This window comes from Erinaceus europaeus, chromosome 4, assembly GCF_950295315.1.
Source record: "Erinaceus europaeus chromosome 4, mEriEur2.1, whole genome shotgun sequence".
Classification (NCBI taxonomy): domain Eukaryota; kingdom Metazoa; phylum Chordata; class Mammalia; order Eulipotyphla; family Erinaceidae; genus Erinaceus; species Erinaceus europaeus.
In genome coordinates this window covers 19,458,702-19,479,311 of record NC_080165.1, presented here as the reverse complement: position 1 = coordinate 19,479,311, position 20,610 = coordinate 19,458,702, and the positions used below count along the sequence as shown (strand labels likewise).

Here is a 20,610-nt window from a genome sequence, read left to right as displayed (position 1 = left end):
TAAAACAAATATTTAACAGCCTGAGAGGTGATGCTGTGGGCTGGAGCACTGAACTTAAAAGCATTAGATCCTTAGTTCAATTTTTGGCATTGCTTTGTACAAGAATGATGTTCTGGTCTCCGTCCCTCTCATTCCTTCTCTCTCTGTCTTTTGTTAATATTCTAAATCTTTGAAAAACAATAATCTAAGGGGCCGGGCAGTAGCACAGTGGGTTAAGTGCACATGGCATGAAGTGCAAGGACCAGTGCAAGGATCATAGTTCAAGCCCCCAGCTTTCCACCTGCAGGGGGGTCGCTTCACAAGCAGTGAAGCAGGTTTGCAGGTGTCTATCTTTCTCTCCCCCTCTGTCACCCCCTCTTCTCTTGATTTCTCTCTGTCCTAGCCAACAGCAATAGTAATAACAACAATAACAATAATAACAAGGGAAACAAAAAAATGGGGAAAAAATGGCTTCCAGGAACAGTGGATTTGTAGTGCATACCCCGAGCCCCAGCGATAACCCTGGAGGCAAAAACAAAACAAAACAATAATCTATAAATTATTTTTCTCAGGTAGCCAGGAAGCCATGCAGTGTGCAGAGCACTGGCCTTAGAACAAAGTCCTGAGTCTGATCGCCAGTACGGCTCAGGCCAGAGCCATGCTCCAGTGCTGCATACCAGCACCTATCACTGAGTCTACCCCTCAGAAGTACATATCCCGGTCTCTGTGTCCATTTACACCCTGCACTGCCATGAACACACAGCTTTGTATTGGACCTCTCTTCTAGCACATATGTGACCCAACAGAAGGGCAAGTCCTAAACCCTGATGCACAAGGAGTTCTAGATGTGAAATTGTCATACTTCCGTGAAAGGGGCCAGAACTTGTTGTTAACCATATTCTCTCTCCTAAATGCTAGATGGCACCTGGGCGAGGCAGCAAAGGTGAGTCCAACCTGATGGAGTAGGAGAGTTAGGAAAGTGTCTGGCCTGTGGGTGGGGCTGGGGTGAGGGGAGGATGGAGGCCTGTGAGCAGCTGCCAGATGCAGGAAGCTGGCTGACCAGGACAAGGCAGGGAGGGCGCCTCGGGTCTCCAGTAACCACAGCAAGCCCAACCCCTATGAAGGCACATGCTCAGGAATTCATAAAATGGGGAGTTGGGCGGTAACGCAGCGGGTTAAGCGCACGGACCTGCATAAGGATCCTGGTTCAAGGTCCCGACGCCACACCTGCAGGGGAGTCACTTCAACGGCGATGAAGCAGGTCTGCAGGTGTCTATCTTTCTCTCTCCCTCTCTGTCTTCCCCTCTTCTCCATTTCTCTCTGTCCTATCTAACAATGACGACATCAATAATAACAATAATAACTACAACAACAATGAAAATCAACAAGGGAAACAAAAGGGAAAATAAATATAAAAAGTTTAACAAAAGAAATTCATAAAATGTAAAAGATCTGCCTCAGTAGTAGCATTTGGACCAGGTGCAGGGAAAGACAAGTGCCCCACTCTGCACACTGCTTTTTCAAAGAGGCGACTGTGATTGTGATTGTGATGGTGGGTGACAAGAATGTGTAAAGAACCAGGTGAGGCCAGAGATCATCCCAGAAGTAATATTCGGCAGGGCAGACTAAGGGTGCTCACACCAGACTGTTGAATCGCAACGGGAGCCTAGATGGTCAAGCTCTCAGGCCAGGACATCCCATGTACGTGATCCAGAAAAGATCTCACTGCTTGTATGAACAGCACAGAGGGGCATTTGGGGTAGGAGGTGGCCAGGATGCTTCTTTAAGGGATTGACAGCTCAGCACAGAAATGTGGCCGGCAGCTGCAAGGATTCAGGACTGGGGACATGAGCTTGAGACATCTGCCAATGGACAGCCAAGGAGGCAGGAGGAGCAGCAGGCCGGGGCTGAGTCACTCTGAACACAGCCTAGATCTTGGCCTTACCCTGCCATCTCTTAGGGTAAATCGGGAACCCTGGCTGTCCTGGGAGCCAGTAGTAGCATCCCATTCTTGAAACCAAACCTGGGCAACCCCACAGCCCCAATAATTGGTATAGTTCCTGTACCCCTTGCATCCCCCGATGGCTCTTACTGTGTGTGGTCATTGGCTTCCCAGGCCTCCAGGATCCTCTGGACCAGGCAGCACTGTTGGAACAGCTGGGGACGGGCAGCATCGGTCAGGTCCAGGTTGCATGCTCCCCAGCACCCCTGCACTGAGTAGGCTTCATAGGCAGTGAACACACATGTGTCCAGTGGGCTCTGACTTCCTTGTGGTCCTGCAGCTACCCCAACCCCAGAGGCAGGGGTCTCCACAGGGCCCCAGTGCTATGAGCGCTGGGCAGGCCAGGGCACTCCTTCTCCCCATCTCCCCATCTCCCCATCTCCTCCCACATTCCCACACCCCTACTCCCACCCACATCACCTCACCTCAGGGTCTGACTTGGGCTGTTTTCTGTACCTGGGAGGTTTGCACTGGGCCACAGCCCACAGGTGAACTCACTGCCTGGTAAGGTGCCCTCTGTGGCCTGCACACACCCACCCCGTGTGCCTTTCACTACTGAAACTGCCAGCACTGCCGGGCACCCACCAGCTGGTTGTACTGCTCAAGCCTGCACAAAGGGTGCCCCTTTCCAGCCTCTGCTCCTTCCCTAAGAGCTGCCCAGCCAGCCCAAGAAGCAGGCTCATCTCCCAGCAACGGCCTGCCCCCAGAGCACAGGGGGTGGATAGGGGTGGGGACCTTTAAGCTCTGGGACACCCACGTATGAGCCCCATCCATCCTGGCCAACCCCCTGCCAGGCACAGTGCCACTATGTGGGACAGACAGAGCCACTTCTGCCTGACAGGGGTGCTACCTGGGCCAAAGGAGAGCTTCATGGAGACGGGCTTTGTGAGCACATGTGAGAATGCTAGGGGAAAGAGGAGAGACGAGGGCCATGCATCAATGTGCACGGCTTTCTCAAGGTCAGAAATCCAGGGGCTGGATGGTGGCACACACAGTTATGTGCACATGTTGTTGTGCACAAGAACCTGGGTTCGAACCACCCCTCCCCACCTGCAAGGGAGACACTTCATGAGTAGTGAAGCAGGTCTGTAGATGTCTCTCTATATCTTCCTGTATACCTTCCCCTCTCCTCTCAATTTCTCTCTGTCCTATAAATAAAGTAGAAAGAAAGAGAGAAAGAAAAAAAAAATATATATATGGAGAGAGAGAGAGGGAGAGAAAGAAAGAAAGAAAGAAAGAAAGAAAGAAAGAAAGAAAGAAAAAGGGAGAGAGACACACTAACATGGTTATCGGGAATGAGATTCATAATGCTAGCACTGAGCCCCAGTGGTAACCCTGGTGGCAACAGATAAATAAGTAAATAAATAATGTTTTCCATGAGAATTCAACACGTTTCTCACTTCCTCTGGTATTTCCTCCGTGGCTCTGTCATGAGGGCAGCAGACTGCACTGCAGGGCTACTACAAGAAGCTGGCCTCATGTCAATGAACGGATGGCTCCCCCCCTTGCAAGTGGCAACGTGGTACGGCTGTTCCTCTCACCCTTGCTCCACTAACTCTGCGGCTCTAGAAGTGTGGACACTTTTTTTGTGCCTTCTTATCTTGGGAATAAAAGAGAAAGCAGCAAGTTCATGTCACACGCACAAAAAGGTTGCAGGCACGGTGTGACGGCCAGAGCATGCTGACCAGAGGTGGCACGTGTCAGTGTTATTGTCCAGATACATTTTCGGGGGGGGGGTGCTCAGCACATTGGGACACACAGAACACTGGCACACTTACATGGGTCACCATCGTGTTCTTAGGACAGGTGGCGGCAGGCTGAGGGGCCTCTGGGTCCCCGCTCGCAGGCTGAGGCTCCACTCCGCTCATGGGAGCGCTGGCTTCTGCCTTATCCTCTTGGGCGGCATGGGAGAGGATGGCAGCTATGCATAACTCCACTTGGAAGTGCAGAAAGTTATTCCAGGTGTACTTAAAAAACAAGTCCTGAGGTAAACAGGAGACAGAAAAGTTCTCAGACTGGCTCCCTCTTCACAGTGGCACCACAGTGGGGATGCTGAGTGTCCTCAGCACAGCCTTCCCGACTCTCTCTCCGACTCTCTCTCCGTACTTGGGCAGCTATCAGGGCATGTGTGTTAAGGACTTTCCCACAGAGCCACCTTCCCTTTCAACCCCAGCTGGCTTTGCTTCTGTCTCGGGGACCTTTGCTCTATCTGAAGACTTCCTTTGGGTTGATCTTTGAAGTCTGAAGCTTGACATGTCAGTCTTTAGCTTCCTCCCCATTTTCCCCCTAGTGTGTCCTTAAAAGTCAATGCTTGAATGAGATTCTCCCCTTCACACCCGGATACTGGTCTTGGATAAAGGCAGAAGTGCTCTTGCTTTGCACCTCTTTTCCACAGATTTCACTGATATGAACAAAAACAAAGTTGAAAGATGGGTGCTGGGGTCAAGAAATGAGAGTAATTGTTTAATGATCAGAACAAATGAGTTTTGTTTTGAAAAGATGAAAATAGACAGATGATAATAGTACAACATTGTGGATCTATTCAGATTATACACTTGAAATTAAGTAACTGAGAAGGTAACACAAGGGGTAAAGCATAAGTCTTGCAAATTTAAGACCTGGGTTCAATAGCCTGCTACATATGCAGCAGTATTCTGGCCTCTAAGTCTCTCTCTCTCTCTCTCCCTCTCTCATTAAAAAAAATAAATGAATCTTAACAGAAAAATTCAAGTCGGTCCAGACAGTGGCACACCTGGTTGGGCATGTGTGTTACCATGCATAAGGACCCAGGTTAAAGGCCCCAGTGCCCACCTTTAGGGGCAAGTTTCATAAGCAGTGAAGAATTGCTGCAGGAGGAGTCTCTCTCTCTCTCTCTCTCTCTCCTCCCCTCCCCCCTTCATTTTCTTTCTGCCCTATCAAATAAATAAATGAATAAATGTAAACAATTAAGAGTAACATTTATGATATATATGTTCACCACAATTAAATAATAGTAAAAAGATGGAAGAAACATTTCTTTGTGGAGAGAGAAAAAAGAAAAAGGAGTCTCATAACTGTTTCCCCATCTAGACCTGGGGCTTGATAGTCACAGCAGAGTTCAACTGGCTTTTAGACAGCAGTGGAACTTCAGGGGCAGCTGATACATCAGGCCCAAAACTGGCTCCTCTGGGCTGAGGCTGTAGGGAGATTTCAGTTTCCTGAAAGCAGGAGTCCAAAGATCAAACCAAAGAGAAGCTGGGGACTGCATCTGCCTGCGGTGCACACTGAGGGCGAGACCCCTGGCCCACCTGCACCTACCTTCTTCATAGCGTAGCTCATGGCCAGCATGGCTCTGCCCCCTGACAGCCCCACCTTCCCCTCAGACACCAGGGTGGCCTTCAGGTCCCTGAGAGATGTCTACTAAAGAGGGGTCCTCTTCACTGGCTTTGACAAGACTTGCAGGGGTGAGGAGGATAGTGACCTATAGTGGAGGATAGGAGCTGCTGGTTTTGGACATCATATATATATATATATTTGCCTCCAGGGCTATTGTTGGGGCTTGGTGCCTACACTACGAATCCACTGCTCCTGGTGGCCATCTTTTTTACATTGTTGTTGTTGGATAGGACAGAGAAATTAAGAGAGGAGGGACACAGAGAGAGAGAGAGAGAGAGACACCTGCTTCACTGCTTGTGAAGTGACCCCCCTGAAATTGGGGAGCCAGGGCTCAAACCAGCATCCTTGTGTGGGTCCTTGCACTTGGCACTATGTGCACTTAACCCGGGTTCCTATCACCTGACCCCCAGGACGTCTTATACTGAAGAGCTACAGTGTTAGCCCTACTTCAAGTTAGAGTCCTGGTAAGACAAACCTATCAGCCATTCCCTCAAGCAAGGCCATGCTCTGCCCTCTGCCTTAGGGCAGTTCTCTCATAGCTCCACTGAAGACTCACTGAGCTTGTATTGCTTCTGCACAGCCTGTGCTTCCATCCCAGGGAGTCCAGGAAAGGACCGCTCTGCACAGACACTGTCTTGCTCTGGGACCAGCACAGAGTGTTCCCAGGGAGATGTCCGTCCCACTACCAGGGAGATGTCCATCCCATTACCAGGGAGATGTCCACCCCACTACCAGGGAGATGTCCATCCCACTACCAGGGAGATGTCCAGCCCACTACCAGGGAGATGTCCAGCCCATTACCAGGGAGACGTCCATCCCACTACCAGGGAGATGTCCATCCCTTTACCAGCTCCGATGCCCTGACTGCCTGTCATCCCATCACCAGCTCCGAGCCCCTGACTGCCTGTCATCCCATTACCAGCTCTGAGGCCCTACAAGCCAGTGCTGGCACTCACCAGCAGCAGGCCCATCGTGTTGAGTCGGCAGAGCTCCTGGTTGATGCTGGGTGTGTTTGTGTGTAGCAGCGCGGCCATGAGGCGGGCGCCGTGCAGACGGGCATTCCCCAGGGGCTCCTCCAGCACACCGATGGTGGTCAGGATTGCTGTTTTCTGCAAACAGAGGAGCGCTGCCCACTCAGAGTCTTACAAGCAGCATGGCCAGGGCGAGACTTCCTTAGTTCGGGAACCACCTGCTCAAAGGGCTCCCTGATGGGGCAGCTGGGATGGAGGGGAGCGTGCAGGGCTCCTCAGGGCAGTGATGAAAGCAAGCTGGGTGTGTTCCCTAACCCTGGGTAATCTCTGCCCTCCAGTCACCCTGGACTGCAGTGTTTTCAAAGGCAGCCAACAAGGGGAAGACCCTCTACCTTTGGTGGGTTGAGCAGGAGCTGATGGAAGTCCTTCAGCCGTGGCTCGATGCCATGAAGTATGCTGGCGCTGACGGTGCACAGCCGCTCCAGTCCCTGAGAAAAGGAGTCCACCAGACCTTCTGTCCTGTGGGTGACGGAAACAGATGGAGACACAGGAAGTGCCCAGTCCTCCCCCACATTTCAGTGTCTTCCAACAAGAGCACTTTTTAATTTTCCCAAGGAGAAATCTCATGTGGGAGCCTATTCAAGGCAAATATGTATGTTTGGTGACTTGTACAGAGATGACTAACACCAAAGCCTATTAGGAAAATCTTCCCGTGCAACGCCCCTCAGCTCCCGAGTGGTGGGTGGCGGCACATCACAGAACCAGGGACAGCTCTGCTCCATTCTCCTGCTTTCAGACTTGTCACCCTTGTCTCCATTCACTGGCTATGAAAGAGACACAACTCATTCACATTGCCCCTTTGGCTTTTGCAGTCAATTCCTCTGACATCTTTATGTAAACACGTTCCCAATTATATTTTAGATGTCCATTACAGAAAACAAAAAGGAAGCACATGAGAGACTAAACCAGGAAATAAGCAGTCTGAGAGACAGCTCAGTTGTTGGAGTGTAGGATTTGCCTGTCTGAGGCTCCAAGTTCAATCCCTATATACCAGAGTAGGACTATGTTCCCCTCCCCCCCTCTCTCTCATATGAAACTCTTTATCCAATATCAACTAAGCAAATCTGCTTTATTTGCCATGTCAGGTCTCACACATGTACACTGCTACCAGCTGAAATTTTACTTTCTGGTAGAGACAGAGAGGAAGAAAAAGATAGAGATAGAGATAGAGATAGAGGGATAGAGGGATAGATAGATAGATAGATAGATAGATAGATAGATAGATAGATAGATAGAAAGAAAGAAGGAAGGAAAGAAAGAGGGGCCAGGTGGTGGGGCACCTGGCTGAGCACACACGTTACAATGCGCGAGGACCCAAGTTCGAGTCCCCACCTGCAGGGGGAAGCTTAACAAGTGGTGAAGCAGCACTGCAGGTGTCTGTCTGTCTCTCTTTCTCTGTATCCCACCCTTCCCTCTCGATTTCTGGCTGTTTCTATCCAATAAATAAGTAAAGAGAATAGAAGAAAATGTAAAAAGCTACATAGAAAGGAGAAACACTACAGCACCACTCCTCCAATCATGAAGCTTCCCTGGAGCTGTCCATGGCCTTCACAGGTGGCGCTGGGGTTTAACCCTCAGTCTTCATGCAAGTTAAGTCGTGCACTCTACCAGTGAGCTACCTCCTGCCTCCGAAATAATATTTTTTAAAAAGCAAGCACAACCAGCTGGCTCATTTCTGCTTTCCTCATTTTATGCTGTCCCGGCATCACTGGCAAAGACTCACAAGGCCCTCAGAAGCATCTTCTTGGGTTCATAAAGAGGAAAATAAATAAATAAATATGCTTATATACCTAGAGAAAACAATTATAACGTTATAATTCTGTTTCTAGGTAATACAACAATAAATATGTATTGGGTACCAGGGAGTGAAAACAGTTTTATTTTCTGGTTCTCTTGCTCTAGCTTCTTTTTTTTTTTCTGCCTCCAGGGTTATTGCTGGGGCTCAGTGCCTGCACTACGAATCCACTGCTCCTGGAGGCCATCCCCTCGCCCCCCCAGCTTTGTTGTCTTTGTTGTTACCCTTGTTGTTGTCATTATTATTGTTGTTGTCATTGCTGTCGTTGTTGGATAGGACAGAGAGAAATGGAGAGAGGAGGGAAAGACAGAGAGGGGGAGAGAAAGACACCTGCAGACCTGCTTCACCGCCTGTAAAGCGACTCCCCTGCAGGTGGGGAGCCGGGGGCTCCAAACGGGATCCTTCCGCTGGTCCTTGCGTTTTTGCACCATGTGTGCTTAACCCGCTGCGCTACCGCCTGACCCCCTTGTTCTAGCTTCTTTCAAAGTACAGGCTATTGGGGCTGGGACAGAGTGAAGCTCCCTCCACCACAAGCAATCAGGAAACCAGGTACTATGAAGAGAGTGGCCTACGGCCCAGACAAACAACAGCGTGGGCAGAGCACCTACCCCACAGCCAGACTGAGCCCTCCCCATGCACAGAACATCTAGACCACTCATTTGGGTGACATGTCCCTGGAGTTCAGATGATGATGTCCCTCCAGATACTCACCCAGCCCGTCTGGTTTCCAACAAGGTCAGCAGCACCTGAGTCCCACTGACTAGGCAGCTCTCAGTCTGATCTCCGTCAAACATGTTCTTCAGAAGCTGCTCCACGCAGTCCTGCCTGTTGGATATACATGGAGTCACTGTCCACTGGGGCACACAGCCTCCCAGATAGTCATGCCTGGAGACCTCTGGAGTCCCTCCTGTGAGGAAGGCCTGTCAGGGGAATTCTGGACTGGGCCCAATGCACAGCCACCACATGTATCTGAGTGAGGGGAGGTGACAGAGTCCTAGGCTTAAAGCAGAGTCAGAGACACAGAGATACCCTCAGACTCAAGAGAGACCCAGCCCACTGCCCATAGCTTGCACTCACGACTCCAGTACTGTGAGGAGGGGGTCCGGCTCTGGAGCCTCTGGTAGCTGGCTGCCCTGCTCTCTGCCCAGTCGTACGATGTCACAGAGAGTCTGGGATGCGTTGGACTGCCTCTGGAAGGACACAGTATGCAGCACCCTCAGGCCCTGATCAGCCCTGTGCTCGGTCTCAAAGAGACTGTGCACTAAATGGCTCACCCTGAGACCCTGACCTGGCCTGCAGAGGGCAAAGCTGCTTAGACTTTCCAGATGTACTGAACTGCACCCAAGTGCCAGGAGGAGACTCTCAGTGGTCACTGGCACCCTCAGAACACGCTCTCTGTCTCAGAATGTTTTATGACACTACCTACGACACCATATTACTGATAGCATAGTTTAAATTAACAGGTAGCTACTGACATTCCTTTTTTTCTTTCTTTCTTTCTTTTTTTTTTTTTTTACCTCCAGGGTTATCGATGGAGCTCAGTGCCTGCACTATGATTCTACTGCTCCTGGAGGCCATTTTTTCCCCCATTTTGTTGCCCTTGTATTTATTCCTACTGTTGTCATTGGTGTTGTTGTTGGATAGGACAGAGTGAAATGGAGAGAGGAGGGGAAGACAGAGAGGGGGAGAGAAAGACAGACACCTGCAGACCTGCTTCACTGCTTGTGAAGCGATCCCAACTGCAGATGGGGAGCCAAGGGTTCGAACCAAGATCTATATGCTGGTCCTTGCACTTCGCACCATGTGCGGTTAACCTGCTGTGCTACAGCCCAGCCCCCACTACTGACATTCAGAATGAGTCCTTCAAGCTAATGAAAATATAAAAGTCATGTAGAGAAAACAAAGGATGCAACTATCTTAGGGAAAGAGTAACCTCATGATAACTTGGGAACATCAGATTTAGGGCACTCACCAACAATGAGAGGGGCTCTCTGGGCAGATGGACGTGATGAGAGAGAAACTTGGTCACTGGCTCCTGACAAGTGCAGTGCACTGTGTGCTGTGAGCGGGAAGGCTCAGAGCCACCAAAGAGAAAGAGCAGCCGGGCAGACTGCGGTCTTGCACCTACATCTGGACCTGGGTTGGCCAGTCAGCCTCCAATGCTCACAGTGTGGGGGGCTTCCTCCACAATGGGGCTCAGAAACCCTTGCCTGGCTATCTGGCAGACCGTGGGCTGACAGGAACAGAACATCACGGCCAGGCAGCCGTGAAGGCTCGGATATGAGTCAACAACACTGTTCTCAAAACTGCTGTAGACATGTGCTTGGTTTGTCATTCATACAACAAGGGCTGTCAGAAAATAGTTCAACTCTCTACAGTGTTGACCATGAGAATGGAGGGAGGACCCCCATATGTGTCTACATTGGCACTGGCTCTCCTCTTCCTCACAGCCTAGAATCCCACCTGCTCCAGTGTGGGCTACAGTGGGCTTCCTCTAAAGAACACAGCCCAGGTGAGAGGAGTCTGTGGAAGGACTGCTAGTGAGGCCAGCAGCCATGTGGGAGGGGCCCTCCCAAAATGGAGCTAAGGGAGCTGAGCCCTGCACAACCTCTGAGGACCACATCCTGACAGACTTTGCTAATCACCTGGGCCCCATCCACAGAAACTGAGGTAGAAGTACTTCTTAGAAGCAACCGGATTTGTTACTCAATCATAGATAAACAAATCCAACTCTAGTTACATGGATTTTATGATATATAGGTAGATCTGTTTTTAAGTTTACAAGTGAGTGTTTGGTTAAACGGAGGAAAGTCAGGAGTCGGGCGGTAGCATAGCGGGTTAAGTGCACGTGGCACGAAGCACAAGGACCGGCGGAAGGATCCCAATTTGAGCCCCCGGCTCCCCACCTGCAGGGGAGTCGCTTCACAGGCGGTGAAGCAGGTCTGCAGGTGTCTATCTTTCTCTCCCCCTCTCTGTCTTCCCCTCCTATCTCCATTTCTCTCTGTCCTATCCAACAATGACGACATCAATAACAACTACAACAACAATAAAAAAAACAACAAGGCATTAAGAGGGAAAATAAATAAATATAAAAATTTTTTAAAGGAACTTTTTTAAAAAAATTTTTTAAATATTTATTTTATTTATTTATTCCCTCTTGTTGCCCTTGTTGTTTTATTGTTGTAGTTATTATTGTTGTTGTCGTCATTGTTGGATAGGACAGAGAGAAATGGAGAGAGGAGGGGAAGAGAGAGAGGAGGAGAGAAAGATAGACACCTGCAGACCTGCTTCACCGCCTGTGAAGCGACTCCCCTGCAGGTGGGGAGCCGGGGTTCGAACCGGGATCCTTATCCTTATTCGAACCGGGTCCTTGTGCTTTGCGCCACCTGCGCTTAACCCGCTGCGCTACAGCCCGACTCCCGATAAAAATATTTTTTTAAAAAAGGGAGGGAAGTCTGAGATGGGGGCCTCTCTGCAGGAGGCAGTGATTGGGCAGGGCCACTGGCGAGCACTCACATCTTCATCCTGACTTGGATGGATCAGCTCCACCAGCCTCTGGATGATCTTCTCTTCATTAAGCCACTGGAAAAGAAGAGAGTCCTGCCTCAACTCTGCTCTGGTCCGACTGTGGGAGGGAGGACACCCTCTTGAGGGAGTGGGAGCAGGGCACACCATCCTGGTTCCAGGATAGATTCTCTACCCCACACGTGTCCACAGACCAGTAGGGACAGCAGTGACCACAGATGAGAGAAGAGGGAAGCATGTGGAGGTGTCTGAGTTGTGCAATCACACACACATGCAGCTCTGACCACAGGTTACCTCTGCAAGGCCAGAGCTTTCCTCTCTTCCCAGTGACATCACCCCCACCCACTCCTGTGCACACCTCCCCAGGTGAGAGGAGTCTGTAAGCCTGCTAAAGCTGCAGGGGCACTGAGAAGGTTCAAGTGTTCGATTCTTTAAAATTCAAGGGCACTGGGCACCAGAGACCCAGGCTGCTTCAAGTCTCCAGCCTCTTTAGATGCAGCTCTGCCAGTGCGGTCAGGGCAAACTCTCATGGTTACTCAGACTCCAGTTCCTGTGAGTGTATCACCAGCCATTCCAACAAAATCTACGGTCAATTCATTCTGATGATTAATTCTTAGTGAAGTGGGTTATTAAGTGGGGGGAAACTGACCCCTGGATGACTGCTATTCCCTAATTCTAGGCACTGGAAAACAGGTAAGAAGGTTCACAGGTTTAAGGTTCACCTTAAATAAAGGTTCTTTATTTAAGAAGACTGTGCAAGCTTGTTTAGCACTGGCTTGGACTTCCCTGGTGGAAAATCCTCCCCTCTCCAGGAAAGTCCTCAGAGATGCAGGCAAGGCATGTGAGCAGGACACACAGAGATGATCAAGGCTAGAGCCAGGGCCTCTAGTCTCTGCAAGTCTGTATGGAACCCTGTAAGTGGTGCTCTGTCCATCCTAAGAGTGGATGGACAGACAGCCAGCACCCGGCCAGGCCCCACAGTAGGCCCTGGAGCTACAGCTGGGGAAGTAAGAAAAGCCACCTTCTACTTCTCAGAGCAGCACGAGGCAGTGAGGCAGTGTCAAGTGGTCTGCTCTGTGCTCCCTACAGATGAGGTGAGCCTGAGAAAGTGCTCAGAGCAGTCTCTAGTGACTGGCAGAAAAGAACTCATCAAATCCTGGAGGGACTAAAGACTGTGGGGTGGAAAGCTGGGTGTCCAGCCCCCAGGGCCCTTCACTCAGCTCTGGCTTCCTGGTGCCAGGCACTCACTGCATACTCACGAGCAGAACCTCCTGCCGGAGCCCCACAGGCTCCACGCAGCTGACCAGGCGCAGCAGCAGGTCCATGAGGGCTGAGGTGCCGATGTGCTTCAACACCAGGCTGATGAACTGCTCTTTCTTCTTCAGGAACATGATCACCTGGGACAAAACACACCCTGAGAAGCAGGCAGACAGGCCCCACATACCATGAGGCACTTCCTCCAACTCTCACAAGAAAATTAATTTTTACTGTGTTGAGCAGAAATCAGAGGGGGCGGGTGGTAGAGCAGCATGTTAAGCGCACATGGCACTAAGCTCAAGGACTGGGGTTCAAGCCCCGGCTCCCCACCTGCAGGGAGGTCACTTCACAAGCAGTGAAGCAGGGCTTCAGGTGTCTGTCTTTCTCTCCACCTCTGTCTTCCCCTCCTCTCTACATTTCTCTCTATCCTATCCATCAACAACAACAGCAATAACAACTATAACAATAATAACATCAACAAGGGCAACAAAATGGGAAAAATAGCCTCCAGGAGCAGTGGATTCAAAGTGCTGGCACCGAGCCCCAGCAATAACCCTGGAGGGAAAAAAAAAAAAAAAAAGAAATAGACACAGAAAATGTCATAAGAAAGACTACACAAAGAAGCCCCTCAAAGAGACGTAAGGGCAGGTAAGTCCTATGAGGTGATGGCAGGGGTTAGGGGGCATCAGTACCCCAAGCTGAGTGTTTATGTTCATGGGAATATTCCAAGTGAGGCAGCACGTGGACTATTAACAACGACTGGCTCAAGCTTTTCTTTAAAAAAAAATTTTTTTATTAAAAATTTTTTTTTATTTACTTACTTCAGATAGAGACAGAGAGAAATTGAGGGGAGAAGAGGGAGATAGAGAGAGGTAAGAGAGACACAAGACTGTTTCACTATTTGTGAAACTTCCCCCCTGCAGATGGAGATCAGGGGCTTGAACCCAGGTCCTTGCACATGTTGATGTGTGCACTCAACCAGGGGCTCATGCTTTTCTAACACAAGTGACAACTGAGCCAGGAGATGATGGTCATCAGTGACAGTGCCCAGGTGAGGAGTATACACCCAGAGAACCCAGTCCTGACAGGTTCCATAAGAGGTCGAAGAGAAAGAGGCCTAAGGGTTTAGAAAAGGTGTAGGGCTTTATTTTCTTTTCCCGGACCCGCAGGAGGGGTCAGAATACACCACTGCAGGTGAGAAGGTGAGAAGGTGAAAAGGAGAAGCTGAGCTGAATTCTTGGCTGCATCTGCAAGTCCTGCTCAGCTCAGCTCAGCTCAGCTCAGCTCAGAGATCAAGGGCTGGCCTGCTGTGTGTAGGCTGCTAGGTTGGGGGGAGAGGGGCACAGAATTGCCTGAGATAATGGGAATATGGTGAAGGCCTATACATTTGGAAGTCCCAGCCATACTCTCTGAGATAGAAAGAGAAGGGAGAGTGGGAGTTGGAATAGAGGAACAGCAAGAAGAGGAAGGAAGAGTAGTCTGGGGAGAAAAAAAAAAAAGATTAAACTGCTAGAGAGAAAAACCAAGAAGGAGCCAATAACAATATTAGGAATAGTCTACGGCCATACCACCCTGAACACGCCCGATCTCGGAAACAATATTAGGAATAAACCAAGAGAGATCAGAACAAATCCTCCAAATATAAAAACAGTTATTAGAGGGTATTATAAATAATGTTGTGCTCATTTATGCAAATTTAGAAAAATGAAAAATTTCCTTGAGAAATACACTTATCTAAACTGAGAAAACGGGAATCGGGTGGTAGCGCAGCGGGATAAGCGATGGTGGTGCCAAGCACAAAGACCGGTGTAAGGATCCCTGTTTGAGCCCCCGGCTCCCCACCTGCAGGGGAGTCGCTTCACAGGTGGTGAAGCAGGTCTGCAGGTGTCTGTCTTTCTCTCCCCCTCTCTGTCTTCCCCTCCTCTCTCCATTTCTCTCTGTCCTATCCAACATCGACAACAATAATAACTACAATAATAATAATTAAAAAAACAAGGGCAACTAAACTGAAAAAACTGGAAAATGTGAATAGTTCTAGAGCATCAAAATAAATAAAATTGGGGCCAGGTTGGTGTTGGTGTTGGTGCACCTGGTTGAGTGCACATGTTAGAATGTGCAAGGACCCAGGTTTGAGCCCCCAGTCCCTACCTGCCGGAGGAAAGCTTTGCGAGTGTTGAAACAGGGCTACAGGTGTCTGTTTCTCTCCCTCTCTATCACCCCCTTCCCTCTCTATATCTGGATGTCATTTCAAATAAATAAAGTTTTAAAAGAAAATAAAATAATTCTTTTTAAAAATATATTTATTTATTCCCTTTTGTTGCCCTTGTTGTTTTATTGTTGTAGTTATTATTGTTGTCGTCGATGTTGGATAGGACAGAGAGAAATGGAGAGAGGAGGGGAAGACAGAGAGGGGGAGAGAAAGACAGACACCTGCAGACCTGCTTCACTGCCTGTGAAGTGACTCCCCTGCAGGTAGGGAGCTGGGGGCTCGAACCGGGATCCTTACACCAGTCCTTGCACTTTGCACCACCTGCACTTATCCCGCTGTGCTACCGCCCAACTCCCAAGTAAATAATTCTTAAAAAAAATAATAAAAGAAATAAAATCTGTCATTAAAATTTCACATACAGGGGGCTGGGCGGTAGCACTGGGGATAAGTACACATGGTGCGAAGTGCAAGGATCCTGGCTTTTCATGAAGAAGATAGGTGGAGAAAGAACCAGACTTCACTCTGGTACTCGTGCTGCCGGGGATTGAACTTGGGACTTCATGCTTGAGAGTCCAATGCTTTATCCTCAGTACCACCTCCTGGACCACCATAAACTATTTTCCTTTTTTTTTTAATTAATTTTATTTTATTTTTTATTTTTACAAAATTACATGTCACCAGGGGTTTGAATCCACACCATTCCCACCACCAGAGTCCTGAATCTTCACTCTCCCCACTGCAAGCCACCGCAGTTCCCCTAAGGTTACAGACATGGCCAACCATCATCTCTACAATTATCTATTCATATTTATGCATAACTGCCCCCCTTTTTCTCCTGATTCAATCTTCTCTTCCCTTCCAGGCCACTTATGACAACATAACTACCTCCATATGTCCCTCTCCCTTCCTTCACTCTCTCTGGGCATAAACTATTTTCTTAGGACTCCCCCAGTAAGAGTGCACATGTTAACATGAGTGAGCGAGCATCTGGGTTCAAGCCCTAGTCCTTACCTGCAGCTTCATGATCAGTGGAGCAGTGCTATAGGTGTCTCTTCTCTCTCTGTTTCTCTGTGTGTCTCTCTGTCTCTGTCTCTCTCTCCCTTTCTCTCTCTGTTTCTCACCCTCTATCAGAAAGAAAGAAAAAGGGGAAATAACGGTCATCAGAAACGGGAGTGATATGGACACTAAGCCCCAGTGGTAACTGATGGGGGGAAAAAAAGTGAGATTCCCAGTTCCATCCTGGGCACTGCATGTGCCAGAGTGATGCTCTAGTTCTCTCTCAAGTTCTCTCTCAAGTTCTCTCTCTCTTCTCACCCCCATTGATGAATAAATAAGTATTGTTTTCTTTTAGCATTTTATTGGGAGTTAGTGGTTTACAGTACAGTTGTTGACACATGGGTACAATTTCTCATCTCCCCACTTCCTTTTTTAAGTTGTCATCTCTCACCAGTCCCAGCCCCCACCCCCATACAAAACGGCTGCTACTCCTTATTATAGTCTGGTTCAGGTTTTTGAGGTGAAATCATCCACTTAAATCCCTTGTAAATCCCTGAGATTCATGATCTGGTGCCAGGGAGACTAGCACAGCCGTTCGCACAGCAGTCTCACATGCCTGAGGACCAGAGGACCCAGGTTGGTTCACTTCCCAGTACCGCCATCAGTCAGAACTGAGCAGTACACTGGTATAAATAAGTGAAGATTTATGATCCTATGAATGATGCCATTGCACTGAAGATGGACAACAAGCAATAAAATCTCTTCAGGTAAACAGTAATCTGCCTTGGGAGTAGCCTGTTCTCAGAACCCTTGATACATGTTGGGTTCTTAGAAAAGTCATGATGTATTTTACTACATTTTTCTATGCAAAAATGTGTCATGACTTAATACATAAAGCACTAATTGGAGATTTGATGACAGCACACAAATTGGTTAATATTTAGGGGGTATATTGGTATATTGCATCAAAGTAAAGCACTCTGGGGTGGGGGGGAGTGTTCGGGTCCTGGAACATGATGGCAGAGGTGGGCCTAGGAGGCATTAGATTGCTATGTGGAAAACTGAGAAATATTACACATGTACCAACTTACTGTATTTTTTTTTACTGGTGACTGTAAATTATTAATCCCCCCAATAAAGGAAAAAAAATATTTTGGGCGTATGATAATGTAGTTCACTCAGCAAAAGCTTGGGCCCTCCTATCCTATAACTACATTTAAAAGGAAAAAAAAAAAAAAAGGGTGGTCCAGGAGGTGGAGCAGTGATAAAGCTTTGGACTCTCAAGCACAAGGTCACAAGTTTGATCCCTGATAGCACATGTGCCAGAGTGATGTCTGGTTCTTTCTCTCTCTTCCTATCTTTCTCATAAATAAATAAATAATATCTTAAAAATAATTTTAAAAAATTAAAATTTTTTAAAAAGGGAAAAAAAGGGAGTCAGGTGATAGCTCACCAGGCTGAGCACATATCCCATGGAAGAAGACTCGGCTTCTATCTTCAGTACCACATGGAAGCACCATGCAGGACATGAAGGGGAAGTGTTTCTCTCTGTCTTTCTCTCTCTGAAATTGAAAGGAGCAGGAAGATCATGCAGGCACGAGGTCCTAGCAGCAATAACAAGGGGGGAAAGTGGGACCTGAGAGAGATCTATGTGTGTATATACAGCCCAAGTTCAAGTTCCAGTCCCACATGGGAATATTATGTATAGTATTCCTCTTTCTCATGAGAGGAAGCTAAGGTTTACTGTCTCTTCCTCCTTCCCTCTGCTATCTGAAAAGCTGGCCCAGAGTGGTCAAACTGTGAATGTACAAAGGTTCTTAAATTTTAGAGATACATAAATATTTACAGAAAATCAGTTATCTTTAAATTTCACAAATATTTTATTTTTACTACTCAGCCATAAAAAATGGTGACTTTACTGTTTTCAGCCGATCTTGAAAAATGGACTTTGAAAAATTCATGTTAAGTGAAATAAGTCAGAAACAGAAGGATGAATATGGGATGATCTAACTCTCAGGCAGAAGTTGAAAAACAAGATCAGAAAAGAAAACACAAGTAGGACCTGAACTGGAATTGGCGTATCGCACCAAAGTAAAAGACTCTGGGGTGGGTGGGTGGGAAGAATACAGGTCCAAGAAGGATGACAGAGGACTAGCAGGGGTTGTATTGTTATATGGAAAACTGGGAAATGTTATGCATGTATAAACTATTGTATTTACTGTTGAATGTAAAACATTAATTCCCCAATAAAGAAATTTAAATAAATAAATAAAAATAAAAGGGTTAAGAATGTTAAAAAATTATTTTAATGAAAGAGAGAGAGAGAGAGAGGACTCTGGCTTAGGGTTATGCTGGAGATAGAACCTGGGACCTAGGGGTCAGGTGGTATAGCACAGCTGGTTAAGCACATGTGGCACAAAGCTCAAGGACTAGCATAAGGATCCTGGTTCGAGCCCCCAGCTCCCCACTTGCCTCAGGAGTCGTTTCACAGGCGGTGAAGCAGGTCTGCAGGTGTCTATCTTTCTCTCCCCCTCCCTGTCTTCCTCTCCTCTCTCCACTTCTCTCTGCCCTATCCAATGACGAACAACATCAACAACAACAATAATAACCACAATAAGGCTACAACAACAAGGGCAACAAAAGGTGGAAAAATGGCCTCTAGGAGCAGTGGATTCATGGTGCAGGTACTGAGCCCAGCAATAACCCTGGAGGCAAGAAAGAAAAAAAAAAAGCACCTGGGACCTCTGGGACCTCGGGCAAGAAAGTCTGGTGCACAAACCACAGTGCTGTCTCGGGCTGGGGAGACACATAATGGTTCTGCAAAAGTCTCTCATGCCTGAGGTTCCGAGGTCCCAGGCTCAGCACCACCATAAACCAGAGTTGAGCAGTGCTCTGGTTGGTGTCTGTCTGTCTGTCTCTCTCTCTCTCTCTCTCTGTATTGGTCTATCTTTATCTCTCTCATAAAAATAAATAAGGGGAAAAAAGCATAGTGCTGTCTCTTGGCTCTAAATTATCTGGGATTAAAACACAATAATGATCCAGGGGCAAGGTTATAGCTCAGTTGGATACAGTACACACCTCACCATGTGTGAGGTCCTGGGTTCAACCCCAGCACCACAAGGGAGCACCACGCTCAATACCAAAAGGAACTTCATGGATGGTAGGGCAATGCTTTGGTGTCTCTCCGTCTCCCCCCGCCTCAGTCCCCTCTAAGTACATAAGAATTTTTGTTCCTGGGCCAGGGAGCCCACCTGGAAGTATCATAAATGTGCAGTTTGTTCCCCAGTGGCACATAGAATGTTTAAATTTGAAAGGAATACAAATTAATCTAATGACCATCTATGCCAGAGCAGTGCTCTGATCTCGACCATGAAATAAATAAAACTTTGAAAAGTAAATTATGTGGTTCCTGGTCATTCTTAGCATGCTGATGGGTGCAGTGTTTGGTGAGTCCACGAGGAGGGCCCCAAGGCTGTGGCAGCTCTACAGCGTGATGGGCCTGTCAGTCATGTGGAGAGCATGTCGCAGATGACACCAGTGCTCCTTGCTTAGTGGTGATTCATCAGCTAAAGGGACCTAATAACTTGGTGGGTTTTGGTGCAGAGAGAAAGATACACCAGTTCGGTGTCACTGACTAGCCACATCCATATGGCCCATCATTAATCCACAATAACCATGTTGGGAGGATTCTGGTGAAGGGCACTGAGACACATCAGATCCAACACAAGGCAGGAATCCTTACAGACTCTGGCTGCGAGGATTGACTCACTCACTCACTGCCTTTACAGACATATGCTACTGGAAGTTTTCGTTTATTTGCTTTGGAGAAACACACAGTGTAGCTCCCGGGATGACAGGAAGTGTTGTTCATTCCAGAGCCTCCAGCAGAAATTGCTTTTGGGAAAACAACTTTCATATTCAGATTCCAGCTGCATGTCAGAGGTCACAGTGCTGCAGAGACAGGACACTTTCCCACAGCCCAACGCTGCGGGATGTACACAGTGACGGATGGCAGGGTGCGCCAGCTATGGCACATGGCTGAGCGAATCACTTACCTGTTCTGTTTTTCTGGCAATGAGATTCCCAATGGTCTTGCTAAAAAAACTGGCGAGCAGAGGATTGAGAGGCGGTTCACGATCCAGAAAGTCATAAAGAAGGCCGAGCAGAGCCTCGTCCCCACCCAGTCTGTCGTTGATCTGTGGCACATCGCATGTCAGTAGCTCACAGGCTGTGTTTGGGTATCTACAAGAGCACAGTGTAAGCAACTGGAGGTGAAATTAGACTTCTCCGACTCTCAGGAAGCTGCTTAAATAATCTGCTTAAAAAGCAGTGTAACAACAAAACACTGGGGAGTCGGGCGGTAGCGCGGCATGTTTAAGCGCAGGTGGCACTAAGCACAAGGACCAGCGTAAGGATCCCGGTTCAAGCCCCCGGCTCCCCA

At 48.2% G+C, this 20,610-nt stretch overlaps 1 protein-coding gene across 13 annotated transcripts in view; it reads right to left on the bottom strand.

Annotated features, from left to right (window-relative positions):
• Positions 1-20,610, bottom strand: part of PPP6R2 (protein phosphatase 6 regulatory subunit 2) — a 74,725-nt gene that overhangs the window by 15,368 nt on the left and 38,747 nt on the right. For 12 of the 13 annotated variants that reach the window (XM_060188850.1, XM_060188854.1, XM_060188853.1 and 9 more), the window contains 9 exons: positions 20,225-20,411; positions 12,967-13,104; positions 11,699-11,764; positions 9,260-9,372; positions 8,894-9,007; positions 6,720-6,846; positions 6,313-6,465; positions 3,760-3,963; positions 2,072-2,136 (listed from right to left, as the gene is read on the bottom strand). In XM_060188850.1, the coding sequence (XP_060044833.1) occupies positions 2,072-2,136; positions 3,760-3,963; positions 6,313-6,465; positions 6,720-6,846; positions 8,894-9,007; positions 9,260-9,372; positions 11,699-11,764; positions 12,967-13,104; positions 20,225-20,411 (1,167 nt within the window). The remainder of the gene's footprint in view (positions 1-2,071; positions 2,137-3,759; positions 3,964-6,312; positions 6,466-6,719; positions 6,847-8,893; positions 9,008-9,259; positions 9,373-11,698; positions 11,765-12,966; positions 13,105-20,224; positions 20,412-20,610) is intronic. The other variant, XM_060188849.1, reaches the window with a different exon arrangement.